The sequence below is a fragment of the Ochlerotatus camptorhynchus genome, unplaced genomic scaffold, assembly GCF_037179485.1.
Source record: "Ochlerotatus camptorhynchus isolate MF236.1 unplaced genomic scaffold, CSIRO-AGI_Acam_v1.1 ptg000577l, whole genome shotgun sequence".
Taxonomy (NCBI): domain Eukaryota; kingdom Metazoa; phylum Arthropoda; class Insecta; order Diptera; family Culicidae; genus Ochlerotatus; species Ochlerotatus camptorhynchus.
In genome coordinates this window covers 1,256,178-1,276,229 of record NW_027041058.1, presented here as the reverse complement: position 1 = coordinate 1,276,229, position 20,052 = coordinate 1,256,178, and the positions used below count along the sequence as shown (strand labels likewise).

At 39.8% G+C, this 20,052-nt stretch overlaps 4 protein-coding genes across 6 annotated transcripts in view; 3 read left to right on the top strand and 1 right to left on the bottom strand.

The window, feature by feature from the left end:
* Xxylt (Xyloside xylosyltransferase) overlaps nucleotides 1-20,052 on the top strand; it is a 302,336-nt gene that overhangs the window by 82,290 nt on the left and 199,994 nt on the right. The gene's annotated exons all lie outside the window — the stretch shown is intronic.
* LOC135713677 (uncharacterized) lies at nucleotides 1,265-2,051 on the top strand. The gene is made up of 3 exons (XM_065236842.1): nucleotides 1,265-1,406; nucleotides 1,474-1,833; nucleotides 1,882-2,051. The coding sequence occupies exons 1-3, from the start codon at nucleotides 1,369-1,371 to the stop codon at nucleotides 2,045-2,047; spliced, it is 564 nt and encodes a 187-aa protein (XP_065092914.1). The 5' UTR covers nucleotides 1,265-1,368; the 3' UTR covers nucleotides 2,048-2,051.
* On the top strand, nucleotides 13,445-15,323 carry Mos (Mos oncogene). Its single transcript, XM_065236944.1, has 3 exons — nucleotides 13,445-13,640; nucleotides 13,722-14,111; nucleotides 14,177-15,323. Coding segments are annotated over exons 1-3 (1,299 nt in total). The 5' UTR covers nucleotides 13,445-13,638; the 3' UTR covers nucleotides 15,084-15,323.
* Nucleotides 15,483-20,052, bottom strand: part of Taz (tafazzin, phospholipid-lysophospholipid transacylase) — a 37,135-nt gene continuing 32,565 nt past the window's right edge. For all 3 annotated transcript variants that reach the window (XM_065236960.1, XM_065236958.1, XM_065236959.1), the window contains one exon: nucleotides 15,483-16,059. In XM_065236960.1, the coding sequence (XP_065093032.1) occupies nucleotides 16,006-16,059 (54 nt within the window). In that variant the 3' untranslated portion in view covers nucleotides 15,483-16,005. The remainder of the gene's footprint in view (nucleotides 16,060-20,052) is intronic.

Below are 20,052 nucleotides of genomic sequence, written 5' to 3'. Positions count from 1 at the left end.
TAAAATTCACACAGCCCTTCTATTCCACACAAAGCAAGCTTTGATTTATTGCTCGAACATCAATATTAATAAGATTACACCTCTGAAATCCTCAGGTGTCAGAGAATGTCGATCTATCCATGTATGAACTTCAGCGACATCACAGGTCACAAACCTGTAGATCCACCCCCGTTGGCCCTCCAGCGATTATATGGGCCACATGAATAGTGGAACACAACTTCCATGCGTTGACAATAGGGTCAAACTTTCGTCAATGACGATGATAGCTTGAAACAAAGCGGAACAGCACAACCATTTTGGTGGGACAAGAACGCATAACTGGTCAGTACCCTCAGGCAGAGCGGTGGGACAGGTATAAGAGGTGGAGAAGGTGTCTTTGAATTATAGCGTTGTTACGGAAAGTGTAGTTCAACACGCGAAAATAATAAAATAACTGTTTGAGTGAAATCGAAACACGCTTTATTTAGCATTGAACGGCATCCATCAACAACCGAAAATGTACAACTGCTGTTTGTTTGTTTGTTACGCTGGGTTTCACGTCGTCGACGACGACGACGCGGCGGGACGGTTTTCCACTATGCGGGAATGCGGTCGATACCCGCACATTGCGCGTAATGCTAAAAATTCACGAAAGGAAGCACCCACTCCCGCCCTCCGTCAACGATGTTGGCGTTGATGGGGACTTCATAGACAGTAGCTAGTAGCTCTCTATAGAGTGGTTGTTGAATACGAGCTTTTGATGACCTTTGCGATAAGGTGGAAGGATGCATTCACCTACCAGATGCAGAAATTAGAACACACCAAAATGTGCGCAGTTTTCACATGCTGCCATAACTGGGACACCCACCCCAACGCTCTCGTTGCAATAATTTCCCATCGAAGAATGAAAGAATGCTGTGAATGGAGCGTGAGCCAAGTACTCTTCGCCGCCATAAAGGGCATAAACTTTTATGGGGTGCTTTGCTATCCTTATTTTTCGTGCACGCTCCAATCACTTTCAGCTTGCGGTAGCCGTCGAAGTGCACTGAAGCCAACTGCTATTTCCCCTCGCTACGTCGCACCATCAGACCGTGGATAGAAATATCACATTGCACGAATCCTGGAGTGCCGCCGCCGCCGACACGGGAGAGGTGTCAGGTTTGAAGTTGAGATCCGTGCCCTACTACTACCACTACTACTGCGAAAGTTCCCTTGGTTTTCGAGTTGGTGGAATTATTGGCTTTGCACTACAATCCCAGTTCCCTACTAGGGCAGTCGGTTTGTTGACTCCTAGGGGAACGCGTACGAAGCAGGATTTGTCTTTCGTATTTTGGCAGGCAACATAAGTCTTTTACTTGTGCGTGTATGACCCAGTGAGCTCGGTGTCGTATGGCTACGTGGGGATCGTTAAAGCTTGGCGGTGCTTCGTAAGTATCCTGAAACAACTCCAGGTAATCACTCAATCAACCCACATTATTATTATGTAACGAACAGCACCACCACCACCACCTGCAGCAGCAATACCCGCCTGACGCGAACGCCCAGCAAGGGTGGAGCCGCGGGGTTGTTCAGCGACACGCTAACGGCTGCACTGGCCAAACGGAAGAATCGATTCAAGGAAATCACCGAGGAACTGAACCACCGGATCAACAAGGAGGAAAAGGAAGAACCCTACCAGAGGCCGCTGTTCAACACGGAGAAGATACGTCGCATCATGGAACGGGTCATTGAGAAGCAGTTCGACGTGGACGAAGAGGAGATGCGCTACATCTACGATCCGACGAAGAATTTGCAAATGTGCCAGAACATCTCCAAGCAGATCAAGGATCGGGTTAAGAACATGAACTACAGGAGGTTAGCATTCGATCTGTAGTTGAACTTGACTAATAGAATCAATTTCAGGCACCGGATCATCAGCTTGGCGACGATCGTCGAGAAACAGCAGCAAGGGGTGCACTACAAGATGAAGTACATCTTGGATCCGAAAATGGACGACTACATCCGGCATTACCACGAGACACCACATTTCTACATAATAGCAACTGTGATTCTAGTGCACAAAGATTGACTTAATTTGGTTTAAATATTTCTAGAATAAAGTTGAGTTTGTATTGATGGTGTTATTTATTTTGCGAGTTTACGAAATACAGTCGCTCGTTGGGTTATGTTTAAGTGGGCTACGTTGTAGTTGGGCTGTAGCTAACCAAAATCGAAGTCAAACGTCATTTCTGACAGTGCTGATTCATTTTCGAGGGGCTCATGTATGAACAATTTGCATAGTTGCTTAAGGATTATGATGATATCGGTGTATCCCTCAACCAATTTTCAGCTTGACAGCTCAGCCCAACCAACAAAAGTCTTTCACTAAGTGGGCTACAGGTTTAGCCCAACGAGCGAAAGTTGACTGTACCCCAAATTGAGTATACAAAGTTGGGACTGAGAAGATGACGAATGCAAAACATCGATCTGAATCCGAACGATGTTGTTCATTTGTCGTCTTGGCAGTTCTACACTCTGAATAATTTTCAAAATGCTACGTGAAAACATACGTATATTTTTTCCATCGTACTTTTCACATAAGAGCTACGTCAATCTCATGTAGGGGCACTCATTTCATGGAGCTTAAACGTCACAGGATTATCACATAGAAGTTACGTGATTTGGTCAGTGACATTCATCGGAGGATTCTAGTATCAATATTTTGACACTGTTTATACAAATATTTCCTTAATATCGGCTGGTGGGCCAACCAAAACTTTAAATCGATATATCTCCGTAAATATGGCTCTAATCGCGAAAAGAGGGGTGTTCAGATGCTCGAAATTTGTATATCCGGATTTCTCAGTATAAAATATTCCAAAATCTTTTATTTATCGGCTGGTGGGCCATCCAAAACTTTAAATCGATTTATCTCCGTTAATATGGCTCTAATCGCGAAAAGAGGGGTGTTCAGATGTTCGAAATTTTTATATCCGGATTTTCCAGTATAAAATATTTCAAAATCTTTTATTTATCGGCTGGTGGGCCAACCAAAACTTTAAATCGATTTATCTCCATAAATATGGCTCTAATCGCGAAAAGAGGGGTGTTGAGATGCTCGAAATTTTTACATCCGTATTTCCCAGTATGAAATATTCCAAAATCTTTTATTTATCGGCTGGTGGGCCAACCAAAACTTTAAATCGATTTATCTCCGTTAATATGGCTCTAATCGCGAAAAGAGGGGTGTTCAGATAATCGAAATTTTTATATCCAGATTTCCCAGTATAAAATATTCCAAAATCTTTTATTTATCGGCTGGTGGGCCAACCAAAACTTTAAATCGATTTATCTCCGTAAATATGGCTCTAATCGCGAAAAGAGGGGTGTTCAGATGCTCGAAATTTTTATATCCGGATTTCCCAGTATAAAATATTCCAAAATCTTTTATTTATCGGCTGGTGGGCCAACCAAAACTTTAAATCGATTTATCTCCATAAATATGGCTCTAATCGCGAAAAGAGGGGTGTTGAGATGCTCGAAATTTTTACATCCGTATTTCCCAGTATGAAATATTCCAAAATCTTTTATTTATCGGCTGGTGGGCCAACCAAAACTTTAAATCGATATATCTCCGTAAATATGGCTCTAATCGCGAAAAGAGGGGTGTTCAGATGCTCGAAATTTTTATATCCGGATTTCCCAGTATAAAATATTCCAAAATCTTTTATTTATCGGCTGGTGGGCCAACCAAAACTTTAAATCGATTTATCTCCGTAAATATGGCTCTAATCGCGAAAAGAGGGGTGTTCAGATGCTCGAAATTTTTATATCCGGATTTCCCAGTATAAAATATTCCAAAATCTTTTATTTATCGGCTGGTGGGCCAACCAAAACTTTAAATCGATTTATCTCCATAAATATGGCTCTAATCGCGAAAAGAGGGGTGTTGAGATGCTCGAAATTTTTACATCCGTATTTCCCAGTATGAAATATTCCAAAATCTTTTATTTATCGGCTGGTGGGCCAACCAAAACTTTAAATCGATATATCTCCGTAAATATGGCTCTAATCGCGAAAAGAGGGGTGTTCAGATGCTCGAAATTTTTATATCCGGATTTCCCAGTATAAAATATTCCAAAATCTTTTATTTATCGGCTGGTGGGCCAACCAAAACTTTAAATCGATTTATCTCCGTAAATATGGCTCTAATCGCGAAAAGAGGGGTGTTCAGATGCTCGAAATTTTTATATCCGGATTTCTCAGTATAAAATATTCCAAAATCTTTTATTTATCGGCTGGTGGGCCATCCAAAACTTTAAATCGATTTATCTCCGTTAATATGGCTCTAATCGCGAAAAGAGGGGTGTTCAGATGTTCGAAATTTTTATATCCGGATTTTCCAGTATAAAATATTTCAAAATCTTTTATTTATCGGCTGGTGGGCCATCCAAAACTTTAAATCGATATATCTCCGTAAATATGGCTCTAATCGCGAAAAGAGGGGTGTTCAGATAATCGAAATTTTTATATCCAGATTTCCCAGTATAAAATATTCCAAAATCTTTTATTTATCGGCTGGTGGGCCAACCAAAACTTTAAATCGATTTATCTCCATAAATATGGCTCTAATCGCGAAAAGAGGGGTGTTGAGATGCTCGAAATTTTTACATCCGTATTTCCCAGTATGAAATATTCCAAAATCTTTTATTTATCGGCTGGTGGGCCAACCAAAACTTTAAATCGATATATCTCCGTAAATATGGCTCTAATCGCGAAAAGAGGGGTGTTCAGATGCTCGAAATTTTTATATCCGGATTTCCCAGTATAAAATATTCCAAAATCTTTTATTTATCGGCTGGTGGGCCAACCAAAACTTTAAATCGATTTATCTCCGTAAATATGGCTCTAATCGCGAAAAGAGGGGTGTTCAGATGCTCGAAATTTTTATATCCGGATTTCTCAGTATAAAATATTCCAAAATCTTTTATTTATCGGCTGGTGGGCCATCCAAAACTTTAAATCGATTTATCTCCGTTAATATGGCTCTAATCGCGAAAAGAGGGGTGTTCAGATGTTCGAAATTTTTATATCCGGATTTTCCAGTATAAAATATTTCAAAATCTTTTATTTATCGGCTGGTGGGCCATCCAAAACTTTAAATCGATATATCTCCGTAAATATGGCTCTAATCGCGAAAAGAGGGGTGTTCAGATAATCGAAATTTTTATATCCAGATTTCCCAGTATAAAATATTCCAAAATCTTTTATTTATCGGCTGGTGGGCCAACCAAAACTTTAAATCGATTTATCTCCGTAAATATGGCTCTAATCGCGAAAAGAGGGGTGTTCAGATGCTCGAAATTTTTATATCCGGATTTCCCAGTATAAAATATTCCAAAATCTTTTATTTATCGGCTGGTGGGCCAACCAAAACTTTAAATCGATTTATCTCCATAAATATGGCTCTAATCGCGAAAAGAGGGGTGTTGAGATGCTCGAAATTTTTACATCCGTATTTCCCAGTATGAAATATTCCAAAATCTTTTATTTATCGGCTGGTGGGCCAACCAAAACTTTAAATCGATATATCTCCGTAAATATGGCTCTAATCGCGAAAAGAGGGGTGTTCAGATGCTCGAAATTTTTATATCCGGATTTCCCAGTATAAAATATTCCAAAATCTTTTATTTATCGGCTGGTGGGCCAACCAAAACTTTAAATCGATATATCTCCGTAAATATGGCTCTAATCGCGAAAAGAGGGGTGTTCAGATGCTCGAAATTTTTATATCCGGATTTCCCAGTATGAAATATTCCAAAATCTTTTATTTATCGGCTGGTGGGCCAACCAAAACTTTAAATCGATATATCTCCGTAAATATGGCTCTAATCGCGAAAAGAGGGGTGTTCAGATGCTCGAAATTTTTATATCCGGATTTCCCAGTATGAAATATTCCAAAATCTTTTATTTATCGGCTGGTGGGCCAACCAAAACTTTAAATCGATATATCTCCGTAAATATGGCTCTAATCGCGAAAAGAGGGGTGTTCAGATGCTCGAAATTTTTATATCCGGATTTCCCAGTATGAAATATTCCAAAATCTTTTATTTATCGGCTGGTGGGCCAACCAAAACTTTAAATCGATATATCTCCGTAAATATGGCTCTAATCGCGAAAAGAGGGGTGTTGAGATGCTCGAAATTTTTACATCCGTATTTCCCAGTATGAAATATTCCAAAATCTTTTATTTATCGGCTGGTGGGCCAACCAAAACTTTAAATCGATATATCTCCGTAAATATGGCTCTAATCGCGAAAAGAGGGGTGTTCAGATGCTCGAAATTTTTATATCCGGATTTCCCAGTATAAAATATTCCAAAATCTTTTATTTATCGGCTGGTGGGCCAACCAAAACTTTAAATCGATATATCTCCGTAAATATGGCTCTAATCGCGAAAAGAGGGGTGTTCAGATGCTCGAAATTTTTATATCCGGATTTCCCAGTATAAAATATTCCAAAATCTTTTATTTATCGGCTGGTGGGCCAACCAAAACTTTAAATCGATATATCTCCGTAAATATGGCTCTAATCGCGAAAAGAGGGGTGTTCAGATGCTCGAAATTTTTATATCCGGATTTCCCAGTATAAAATATTCCAAAATCTTTTATTTATCGGCTGGTGGGCCAACCAAAACTTTAAATCGATATATCTCCGTAAATATGGCTCTAATCGCGAAAAGAGGGGTGTTCAGATGCTCGAAATTTTTATATCCGGATTTCCCAGTATGAAATATTCCAAAATCTTTTATTTATCGGCTGGTGGGCCAACCAAAACTTTAAATCGATATATCTCCGTAAATATGGCTCTAATCGCGAAAAGAGGGGTGTTCAGATGCTCGAAATTTTTATATCCGTATTTTCCAGTATAAAATATTCCAAAATCTTTTATTTATCGGCTGGTGGACCAACCAAAACTTTAAATCGATATATCTCCGTAAATATGGCTCTAATCGCGAAAAGAGGGGTGTTGAGATGCTCGAAATTTTTACATCCGTATTTCCCAGTATGAAATATTCCAAAATCTTTTATTTATCGGCTGGTGGGCCAATCAAAACTTTAAATCGATATATCTCCGTAAATATGGCTCTAATCGCGAAAAGAGGGGTGTTCAGATGCTCGAAATTTTTATATCCGGATTTCCCAGTATAAAATATTCCAAAATCTTTTATTTATCGGCTGGTGGGCCAACCAAAACTTTAAATCGATATATCTCCGTAAATATGGCTCTAATCGCGAAAAGAGGGGTGTTGAGATGCTCGAAATTTTTACATCCGTATTTCCCAGTATGAAATATTCCAAAATCTTTTATTTATCGGCTGGTGGGCCAACCAAAACTTTAAATCGATATATCTCCGTAAATATGGCTCTAATCGCGAAAAGAGGGGTGTTCAGATGCTCGAAATTTTTATATCCGGATTTCCCAGTATAAAATATTCCAAAATCTTTTATTTATCGGCTGGTGGGCCAACCAAAACTTTAAATCGATATATCTCCGTAAATATGGCTCTAATCGCGAAAAGAGGGGTGTTCAGATGCTCGAAATTTTTATATCCGGATTTCCCAGTATGAAATATTCCAAAATCTTTTATTTATCGGCTGGTGGGCCAACCAAAACTTTAAATCGATATATCTCCGTAAATATGGCTCTAATCGCGAAAAGAGGGGTGTTCAGATGCTCGAAATTTTTATATCCGGATTTCCCAGTATGAAATATTCCAAAATCTTTTATTTATCGGCTGGTGGGCCAACCAAAACTTTAAATCGATATATCTCCGTAAATATGGCTCTAATCGCGAAAAGAGGGGTGTTCAGATGCTCGAAATTTTTATATCCGGATTTCCCAGTATGAAATATTCCAAAATCTTTTATTTATCGGCTGGTGGGCCAACCAAAACTTTAAATCGATATATCTCCGTAAATATGGCTCTAATCGTGAAAAGAGGGGTGTTGAGATGCTCGAAATTTTTACATCCGTATTTCCCAGTATGAAATATTCCAAAATCTTTTATTTATCGGGTGGTGGGCCAACCAAAACTTTAAATCGATATATCTCCGTAAATATGGCTCTAATCGCGAAAAGAGGGGTGTTCAGATGCTCGAAATTTTTATATCCGGATTTCCCAGTATAAAATATTCCAAAATCTTTTATTTATCGGCTGGTGGGCCAACCAAAACTTTAAATCGATATATCTCCGTAAATATGGCTCTAATCGCGAAAAGAGGGGTGTTCAGATGCTCGAAATTTTTATATCCGGATTTCCCAGTATAAAATATTCCAAAATCTTTTATTTATCGGCTGGTGGGCCAACCAAAACTTTAAATCGATATATCTCCGTAAATATGGCTCTAATCGCGAAAAGAGGGGTGTTCAGATGCTCGAAATTTTTATATCCGGATTTCCCAGTATAAAATATTCCAAAATCTTTTATTTATCGGCTGGTGGGCCAACCAAAACTTTAAATCGATTTATCTCCGTAAATATGGCTCTAATCGCGAAAAGAGGGGTGTTCAGATGCTCGAAATTTTTATATCCGGATTTCTCAGTATAAAATATTCCAAAATCTTTTATTTATCGGCTGGTGGGCCATCCAAAACTTTAAATCGATTTATCTCCGTTAATATGGCTCTAATCGCGAAAAGAGGGGTGTTCAGATGTTCGAAATTTTTATATCCGGATTTTCCAGTATAAAATATTTCAAAATCTTTTATTTATCGGCTGGTGGGCCATCCAAAACTTTAAATCGATATATCTCCGTAAATATGGCTCTAATCGCGAAAAGAGGGGTGTTCAGATAATCGAAATTTTTATATCCAGATTTCCCAGTATAAAATATTCCAAAATCTTTTATTTATCGGCTGGTGGGCCAACCAAAACTTTAAATCGATTTATCTCCGTAAATATGGCTCTAATCGCGAAAAGAGGGGTGTTCAGATGCTCGAAATTTTTATATCCGGATTTCCCAGTATAAAATATTCCAAAATCTTTTATTTATCGGCTGGTGGGCCAACCAAAACTTTAAATCGATTTATCTCCATAAATATGGCTCTAATCGCGAAAAGAGGGGTGTTGAGATGCTCGAAATTTTTACATCCGTATTTCCCAGTATGAAATATTCCAAAATCTTTTATTTATCGGCTGGTGGGCCAACCAAAACTTTAAATCGATATATCTCCGTAAATATGGCTCTAATCGCGAAAAGAGGGGTGTTCAGATGCTCGAAATTTTTATATCCGGATTTCCCAGTATAAAATATTCCAAAATCTTTTATTTATCGGCTGGTGGGCCAACCAAAACTTTAAATCGATATATCTCCGTAAATATGGCTCTAATCGCGAAAAGAGGGGTGTTCAGATGCTCGAAATTTTTATATCCGGATTTCCCAGTATGAAATATTCCAAAATCTTTTATTTATCGGCTGGTGGGCCAACCAAAACTTTAAATCGATATATCTCCGTAAATATGGCTCTAATCGCGAAAAGAGGGGTGTTCAGATGCTCGAAATTTTTATATCCGGATTTCCCAGTATGAAATATTCCAAAATCTTTTATTTATCGGCTGGTGGGCCAACCAAAACTTTAAATCGATATATCTCCGTAAATATGGCTCTAATCGCGAAAAGAGGGGTGTTCAGATGCTCGAAATTTTTATATCCGGATTTCCCAGTATGAAATATTCCAAAATCTTTTATTTATCGGCTGGTGGGCCAACCAAAACTTTAAATCGATATATCTCCGTAAATATGGCTCTAATCGCGAAAAGAGGGGTGTTGAGATGCTCGAAATTTTTACATCCGTATTTCCCAGTATGAAATATTCCAAAATCTTTTATTTATCGGCTGGTGGGCCAACCAAAACTTTAAATCGATATATCTCCGTAAATATGGCTCTAATCGCGAAAAGAGGGGTGTTCAGATGCTCGAAATTTTTATATCCGGATTTCCCAGTATAAAATATTCCAAAATCTTTTATTTATCGGCTGGTGGGCCAACCAAAACTTTAAATCGATATATCTCCGTAAATATGGCTCTAATCGCGAAAAGAGGGGTGTTCAGATGCTCGAAATTTTTATATCCGGATTTCCCAGTATAAAATATTCCAAAATCTTTTATTTATCGGCTGGTGGGCCAACCAAAACTTTAAATCGATATATCTCCGTAAATATGGCTCTAATCGCGAAAAGAGGGGTGTTCAGATGCTCGAAATTTTTATATCCGGATTTCCCAGTATAAAATATTCCAAAATCTTTTATTTATCGGCTGGTGGGCCAACCAAAACTTTAAATCGATATATCTCCGTAAATATGGCTCTAATCGCGAAAAGAGGGGTGTTCAGATGCTCGAAATTTTTATATCCGGATTTCCCAGTATGAAATATTCCAAAATCTTTTATTTATCGGCTGGTGGGCCAACCAAAACTTTAAATCGATATATCTCCGTAAATATGGCTCTAATCGCGAAAAGAGGGGTGTTCAGATGCTCGAAATTTTTATATCCGTATTTTCCAGTATAAAATATTCCAAAATCTTTTATTTATCGGCTGGTGGACCAACCAAAACTTTAAATCGATATATCTCCGTAAATATGGCTCTAATCGCGAAAAGAGGGGTGTTGAGATGCTCGAAATTTTTACATCCGTATTTCCCAGTATGAAATATTCCAAAATCTTTTATTTATCGGCTGGTGGGCCAATCAAAACTTTAAATCGATATATCTCCGTAAATATGGCTCTAATCGCGAAAAGAGGGGTGTTCAGATGCTCGAAATTTTTATATCCGGATTTCCCAGTATAAAATATTCCAAAATCTTTTATTTATCGGCTGGTGGGCCAACCAAAACTTTAAATCGATATATCTCCGTAAATATGGCTCTAATCGCGAAAAGAGGGGTGTTGAGATGCTCGAAATTTTTACATCCGTATTTCCCAGTATGAAATATTCCAAAATCTTTTATTTATCGGCTGGTGGGCCAACCAAAACTTTAAATCGATATATCTCCGTAAATATGGCTCTAATCGCGAAAAGAGGGGTGTTCAGATGCTCGAAATTTTTATATCCGGATTTCCCAGTATAAAATATTCCAAAATCTTTTATTTATCGGCTGGTGGGCCAACCAAAACTTTAAATCGATATATCTCCGTAAATATGGCTCTAATCGCGAAAAGAGGGGTGTTCAGATGCTCGAAATTTTTATATCCGGATTTCCCAGTATGAAATATTCCAAAATCTTTTATTTATCGGCTGGTGGGCCAACCAAAACTTTAAATCGATATATCTCCGTAAATATGGCTCTAATCGCGAAAAGAGGGGTGTTCAGATGCTCGAAATTTTTATATCCGGATTTCCCAGTATGAAATATTCCAAAATCTTTTATTTATCGGCTGGTGGGCCAACCAAAACTTTAAATCGATATATCTCCGTAAATATGGCTCTAATCGCGAAAAGAGGGGTGTTCAGATGCTCGAAATTTTTATATCCGGATTTCCCAGTATGAAATATTCCAAAATCTTTTATTTATCGGCTGGTGGGCCAACCAAAACTTTAAATCGATATATCTCCGTAAATATGGCTCTAATCGTGAAAAGAGGGGTGTTGAGATGCTCGAAATTTTTACATCCGTATTTCCCAGTATGAAATATTCCAAAATCTTTTATTTATCGGGTGGTGGGCCAACCAAAACTTTAAATCGATATATCTCCGTAAATATGGCTCTAATCGCGAAAAGAGGGGTGTTCAGATGCTCGAAATTTTTATATCCGGATTTCCCAGTATAAAATATTCCAAAATCTTTTATTTATCGGCTGGTGGGCCAACCAAAACTTTAAATCGATATATCTCCGTAAATATGGCTCTAATCGCGAAAAGAGGGGTGTTCAGATGCTCGAAATTTTTATATCCGGATTTCCCAGTATAAAATATTCCAAAATCTTTTATTTATCGGCTGGTGGGCCAACCAAAACTTTAAATCGATATATCTCCGTAAATATGGCTCTAATCGCGAAAAGAGGGGTGTTCAGATGCTCGAAATTTTTATATCCGGATTTCCCAGTATAAAATATTCCAAAATCTTTTATTTATCGGCTGGTGGGCCAACCAAAACTTTAAATCGATATATCTCCGTAAATATGGCTCTAATCGCGAAAAGAGGGGTGTTCAGATGCTCGAAATTTTTATATCCAGATTTCCCAGTATAAAATATTCCAAAATCTTTTATTTATCGGCTGGTGGGCCAACCAAAACTTTAAATCGATATATCTCCGTAAATATGGCTCTAATCGCGAAAAGAGGGGTGTTCAGATGTTCGAAATTTTTATATCCGGATTTCCCAGTATAAAATATTCCAAAATCTTTTATTTATCGGCTGGTGGGCCAACCAAAACTTTAAATCGATATATCTCCGTAAATATGGCTCTAATCGCGAAAAGAGGGGTGTTCAGATGCTCGAAATTTTTATATCCGGATTTCCCAGTATAAAATATTCCAAAATCTTTTATTTATCGGCTGGTGGGCCAACCAAAACTTTAAATCGATATATCTCCGTAAATATGGCTCTAATCGCGAAAAGAGGGGTGTTCAGATGCTCGAAATTTTAAAATCCGGATTTCCCAGTATAAAATATTCCAAAATCTTTTATTTATCGGCTGGTGGGCCAACCAAAACTTTAAATCGATATATCTCCGTATCACACCAAATTTCAATCGCTGAAAATCAGCAAAATATTGCTGATTTTAGACTTGAAGAAAGATCAGCAAACGTTCCAGCAAAATAATACTGCCAAATTTTCCAGCAATTTTAACTTCTGTCAAAATGACAACATTTTACTGAAAATCAGTTATGATTTCAGCAATATCCCTTTACTGTTTTTTTCAGGAAAAGATTCTGACATTTGGCTGGTAAATCGAATTCGTTTTCACTAGGAGCTTTTAGCTTCTGAGATCGTTGATACAAATATACAAATAATAAAGACAAAATCGGCAGGATCTTTTTCATGTATAATATATTAAATAATTATATCTAGTATCCGCGCCAGTGTACTTGCCTACATAATCTTATTTATTTGTAGTTTTTTAAGCTCTTCTTCCTCTTGCGGTGTGGAAGGTGGTGTACGAATTCAAAAATACTTGCGACGGTGATGCTAACAGTTTGACAACTCTTTTGTTTGACAGTTTATGTTAGCTGAATTTTTCGGTAAAAATATCGTTTGCTGTTTTTCAGTAAAGCATTGGATCGCTGAACATGATCCAGCAATCCGCTTTACTGATATTAAAAACATAAATTTGGTGTGAGGTTATTATTATTTTTTTTTCTCTTAGATGCTTTTCAGCTATGATGCATACGTCCCTTCAACGTATAACGCCTAAATGCAGACACCATGATATCGCACCCGATCGCTAACCGTTATTGCTGGACAGCCACATGTCGCTTATCAATAGACGATATGGTAGCTGAGCAATCCTATTGTTATCACTTGCCATCTTCTACGATACGGATCAGAAGTTTAGTTTCCATATTTTTCGCCAATATAGACACAAAATTGGGCAGCTAAAACATTTTTTATTCCACGTACCGGTACCAACAAAAATTCCGCATCGATGAATCACGTGGTGCATTTTACTGGTCATCATGTAAGTCAGCAAAACATCGTCAATGGCAATCAAAATTCTAATTCAATTGTGACTGTATCACCTCCGGCTGTCTGTATCAAGGTTCCCCTCGAAGCTGACCGTACCGTTGATCGAGATCAACTTCGACACACCGAATCGGGAGCGCTTCCTTCGTGACGAATTCGGCCAGCGCAACAGCCAGAGCTACACGGTGCTGGGGCGGGGCAGCTACGGCGTGGTCATCAAGGCTCTGTACAAGGGCAAGCACGTTGCGGTAAAGATTGTGGAAAAGCACCGCAAGTACCGCTGCCGGTACGATTCGCTGCGGAACGAGGCAAACGTGCTGAACCTGAAGCATGACAATATTGTGCGAGTGCTGAAGATCATCTCCGGGGCGCAGTACGGGCTGGTGATCATGGAGCGGTTCGACGGATATTGTTTGCAGAGTGTGTTGAATCAAGGATATGAGGTTACGATCTATCATCGATTGTTGTAAGGACAGCTTTCGGTGGTGGGATGAGGTATGCGAGAGTAATGGGGGTTTTCGTGAATTTCAGGATACTGTGTGATATAATCAATGGTCTGTGCTTCTGTCATCGTCATCATATCGTCCATCTGGATGTGAAACCTCAGAATGTTATTGTTTGTCTGTTGGTTCCGGGATGGTCGGTAGGCGATAGATGTTCCTACATACGAAACTACTCGTGCAAGTTGTGTGATTTTGGATCGTCTGTGGAGCTGGATAATTTTAACGTTGCCGAATCGAAGAGTAACCGAGGCACTATTCGGTACATGGCACCGGAAATGCTACGGGGACTGGATGGGATTTCCGATTTGGCTGATGTCTTTTCGTTCGGAGTAACGATGTGGCAGCTCAGCGAAGGTAAAGATCCTTACGAATCAATTGTTTCAAATGAAGCCGTTGCCTACAATGTGGTCAAGAAGAAGATCCGTCCGGATAGCGTTACCACAGCGGAGATCCTACGCTCCGAGCCGGTTGCTATTCCATCGGGGAAAAATTCACACCATCACTTGTCACGTGCCCGCAAGAATAGCGACAACTCGATGGAGTCGTCGGAAACTTACCTGAAAGCGAATGGCAACTCGCACCTCAGCTTCCACAGTAGCATCCTGGTTTCGTCCAACGCTTCCGATCAGCACCGGCCCAGCATCGACTGCACGACCGACGCCATGCGTGACGTTCTCCAACAACAGGGCATTGACCTTGCAGCTAACGCAGTGAACGACGAGGACGATCCGGACGATGCACCGAGCCACGCGGCACTGGATGCATTGTTCGTGCAGACAGTCGACTTGCATTCCGTCAATCAGAATTACATTCGACAGGAGTATCGAAATCTGTACAGGAAATGCTGGCAGCATGAGTCCGTCCTGCGTCCCACCGCCTCTGATGTTCGTTCCACGCTGCACGGCATGGTCGAGCGGATTGTCTGTTGTAAATAGGTAGGTTGTTGCGTATTCCAAGTGTAGTGTTTAAGTGTTGCTTTTATCACTTGTCTTGTTCAAGGCAGATTACAGTAATCTGCTTTTTTAAAGTTTGGGTTTTTATCGTTGCGTGTTTTCATTCGGTTTCCTAGATTAGGAATGTTACGTTAGCCAATAAAATAATCGATATTATTTTATATATCCTTACGCGCAAATTGTGCGATAGTTAAATAAAGTATTGTCATCGCATTAAACAAACGCTTTCTGGGTTTCATTCAATTTCAACTATAATTACTTTACAGTGACCAAACTAACTACACAGTCTACTTAATTATTCAACATCTAACCTTCAAATCAACTATGGTAAGGTACCAACAGATAAAAAGGAAATATTAATTATTTTGTTTAAATTTATGTTTTCCTTAACAAATATTGGTAAGCCTCTTCCTTCGCTCTAGTTCCTCGCTAGTTAATTTACAAACACGTCCACTTTCGCGTCAAACATTCCAAGCTGACTAGAGAAAAACGGTACCGAATTAAAGTAGCAATTCTTTACTATGTGTTGTCCGCTAGTAAATAGTAATTTAATGGATGGAGCAAATGCAGTTTAATGCCTATTTGAAGTGAATTAATCAGCGTTAGTATAAAAAGTATGGCAAACTTTGTTGACTCCGTTCCGGTTGTTGCCAGTACAAGTACGGGTGAGAAAAAAAATATATGAGCGTTTAGAAATCATGGAATATCATTCATCTCTCAGCTTCCGGTTTGGATGGAATTATTGCATAATAGGCATAGTCAAATAAGTGTAATGTTATGGTTCGTTTCTGTTTCACGATCTTTCATACCGGACAAACATAACCGCACGCTTTAGTTTAATTAACTTCGGTGTGAATGTCTTTTTCCTCCATCAATTGGCCCCTTCCGAGCCCTGCTCCTCGTCTCAGCTGCTCTTAATGTAATCCAAATGTAACCGTTCCGTTTCTTCTTTGAGGATCTTGAAAAAAAAAGCGAGGGAAATGTGAATAGTGACAACCTTAAGTATATCGGAGAACTTAAAACCTTAAGTTATAAAACATCTAAACATCCACAGCGGAAATCATGGGTTGTAGACAGATGGGGCGAATCACCTGCCCTAATTCGATGTCAATCATACCAGGTCTGGCCCAACCGGCTTGTTGGTATTAGTGAAATTTTTAGTGGTATTCGTATTTCATTGCAATGTTTATCTTTTTACACGAAACAGTTGTTTTCTGTGACGACATGTCTGCCATTCACAGTATGGAATGTTGTGCTCAGCAATGCTTACAACATTTTTGCTTCTCACACCAGCAAGCTGCCTGTTGTTCCAGACCTTGTATGATTGCCATCGGCCCTAATTCAGTAACAAGTGATTCTTCAGAGTTGATTTGTAATTAAGTAATCAAGGGACAATACAGCTCCATGAGCAATTCTAGATAGAACTGGAATTAGGGCGTAACAGCTTTTGTAAACAATGACTTCTTTCGATGATTTCTAGAACGTTAAGGCTCGCCAACGCAAATCAACAATACCATCTGGTAGAGGAAGACCTCCCCTACCTGACGATTGTGTTGGTTTGCGTGGGCGTGCCTTGAGTTCCTAAAAATCATCGATAGAAGTCATTGTTTACAAAGGCTGTTACGCCCTAATTCCAGCTCTATCTAGAATTTCAGAGTTGCTTTTGAGGCACCTCGGGTAACTCACATTGCTCAGTGAGCAAGATCACTATCATTTGCTTTCTCACTTTTCGCATCACAGCAACATATGAAGGTACGAAGCCGAAAAGCTGCTGTCAAGCAAAACAACAACAAAATCAGGGGCTTCCGGCCTGCAACTACAGGCGAGTATGATTGCGATTCTGAACTTTCGGTACCTAACTTTCCTTCGGTTTCCAGCTCCCGAGATCGCACCTCAAATGACCCCCGGATTTATTATCAAAACGTGCGTGGGCTGAGGACTAGAATCGACTCGTTTTCCATGGCTGTTGCGGAGGCTGAATATGATTTCCAGTAGGCTGTCTACTGGCAATTTCCAGTAGGCTGTCTACCTGGCTCCCAGCCGAAAAAACGACTGCACGATCATCCGTGAAGCATGTGAAATCGTTAGGCTCGATTGAGTCCTCACATTTTTTTCCAAGATCAAAATTTTTGTGTCTTGGAAAATTTCGAAAGCTCTTGGACATGAATATAAATCAAGGTTCAGACAATTTCTGGTTATGTATAAACTACGCAGACAGTTTTTGAGCGATTTCAACTCCCTCCTCATTTAGCATAGATAGATAATTGTTCAAGATTTTTGTTTGGACCGTAAACACTAGCTACCTCCCCTAAACCATAGAGGTAACTCTAAGACCAGAAGGTCCCGATGAAACGTGCTCAACTTTTTGGCTCAGCTCTGGTACTGTCTTCGGTCCCAAGCTAATCGATGCACCCCTCGAAACAGAAAAATCCACGAACCCCACATTTTATCTGTCAAAATTTCATAGCGAATCAAAACAAACATTGCGTAGTACTAGAATTTAGACTAGAATAGGGTACGTTAATCGATTTAGTTAGTTTCCACCGGTTGCCTAAAATATCTACGTAGTTTATGAATAACCCTTTTTTGTAGAATTTTCATCTGAATTATGATGGAAAGTCAACAGAACTTCTAGGGATAATTTTAAAGGATTTGTGGGAAGAATCCAAACGAATTTCTGGCTAGAATTCCAACGGCAATGTAAGAAGATGTTCATGTGCTTCCACGGTAATAATGAGTAGAACTCCTAGATAATTTTGAGGACCTCTTGGCAAATCCCAAGTGTCGCGACTGGATCGATGTTTCCAGCCTCGGTCGTGGTTCCACGAATCTGCTGCTGGTCGCTGTTGGTCCGCTAGTGCCACTATCCCTTTTGCTGGTGGTCCTTTGCTGGTCGTCCGCTCTCTCCACAGTCCGTAATAAGAATGCCGCCAACGAGTTTTTTTTTTTTTTTTTTTTAGTTTAAATGATCTTTATTTTAGTTTAACTTGGACGATTACCATATAAATTTTTACTAAGTGATTTAATTGCTTTCTTCATCTTTAGGTATGGGCAAAATTCAAAATTTGTTTTACAGAATTAGTCCTAGACTTAGTACACGGTCGACCACCTTGGTGGGATTGGTTTGTTTTGTTTTTAGAATTTGAAGAGAAACTACTTAATACTACTATTTACAGCTTAAAACTAACCTACTCTACTATATACACTTAACCTACTATGTACAAATTGCTTATTAAAGCATGTTCAGAAAGATTGCATTTTTGAATAAATTTGGTTGTCATATCATCAATTTTGGAATCTACTTTGGGAATTTCTGCCTCTTGATGGAGGTCTGCTATTCTTGTGTCGAATGGACGATCTAGGATCATCCTCAACACTCTATTCTGTGCAACCTGGATTTTGTTCCTGTGGGTCTGAGCGCACGATTCCCACACCGGATCGCGGGGGCTATGATCTGTTTGTAAACAGCCAGTTTGTTTTGCCTTGAGAGGCGGGATCTGCGGCAAATGAGCGGATACAAACACCTAACCAAGGCGGAGCACTTAACTAGGGTTTTCTCTATGTGCGAGCGGAACAGGAGCTTCTCATCGAACAACATCCCGAGATAAGTAACATCAGTGGACCACTCGACCCTTGTACCATCCATTATTACGGTACAGGAGGAAGACGGTTTAAGTTTTGGTGATTGTCTGTGAAGGAACATGATCGCTTGGGTTTTCGAGGCGTTGATTTTGATTTTCCACGTGGTGGCATAATCAGTAAAGGTGTCAAGGCATCGTTGGAGCTTGTTCGTAATTTCACGAGGCATCCTACCCTTGACGGCTATCGCGGTGTCATCTGCAAACAGAAAGTACACGCAACCGTCTCCTAGAGGAGGGATGTCCGACGTGTAGATGCTGTAAAGCAGTGGTCCCAGCAGACTCCCTTGCGGAACACCTGCTGGGATCGGAAATTGTCCCGAAAGGGAACTATTCAACGACACCCTGAACGACCTTTGCTGGAGATAGTTACGGGTGATTTTCACAAGGTATGGTGGAAAGTTGGAGTTACAAAGCTTGTATATAAGTCCGTCGTGCCAGACATTGTCAAACGCCTTTTCGACGTCTAACAAGGCCATGGCTGTGGACTTGGATACAGCTTTGTTACTCCGGATGTTATTCATCACCCGCACTAGCTGATGATTGGTGGAATGCCCCTTACGGAACCCGAACTGTTCCGGAAGAAGAATGTCATGTTCCTCCACAAACTTGTTTAGTCGGCTGAGGATCAATTTTTCGAACAGCTTGCTCAGCGCTGAGAGCAGGCTAATCGGTCTGTAGCTTGACGGTAGGGAAGGGTCTTGTGCAACTTACCTTGTGAAGAGCTAGTCCGAAAGTGAGTGGAGAGTTGCCCGTGTGTGTTTATGAAGCGTTGCCATAGATACCTCTGTTTACCAGCGTTGAACTGCTGCGCTTACAACGGAGGGCTGCACACATGGCTTGCTGACTCGTTAAGCGTCAAGTTAAGACCTGCGTACACTAGCGCTAATATATGCCACACATGTCCCTCTCTCCTCATAAAAAAAGAATTTTACCCGGTTAACTATGACATCATTATCATCATCATGAAGATTTTTAGGAATCTCTCGTTCGAAAATCGAAATGGATGATTTTTCAATTAATCTCATAGTTGCTCGGAGAAAAATTGACCCGATTGGATTCAAAGACTTCTGGGGCGCAATGTGGGATGTTTGCCGTATAACAAAATGTTGGTAGACTGTGTACTGGTGAACTGAAGCCGTTGTGTCACGAAAATGAAAAGTGGACGCAGGCCTTGTTTTCTCTGCTGCGATCCCTCTAGTTGGAGCAGCTAGAGTGTGTTTCGTGGTTGATGGGGGTTTACGCTGCTGTGAGGAACGAAAGGCGAGAGTGCTGTTTTTAACACCTGTTGAAGATATAGTGGCAGCATATCT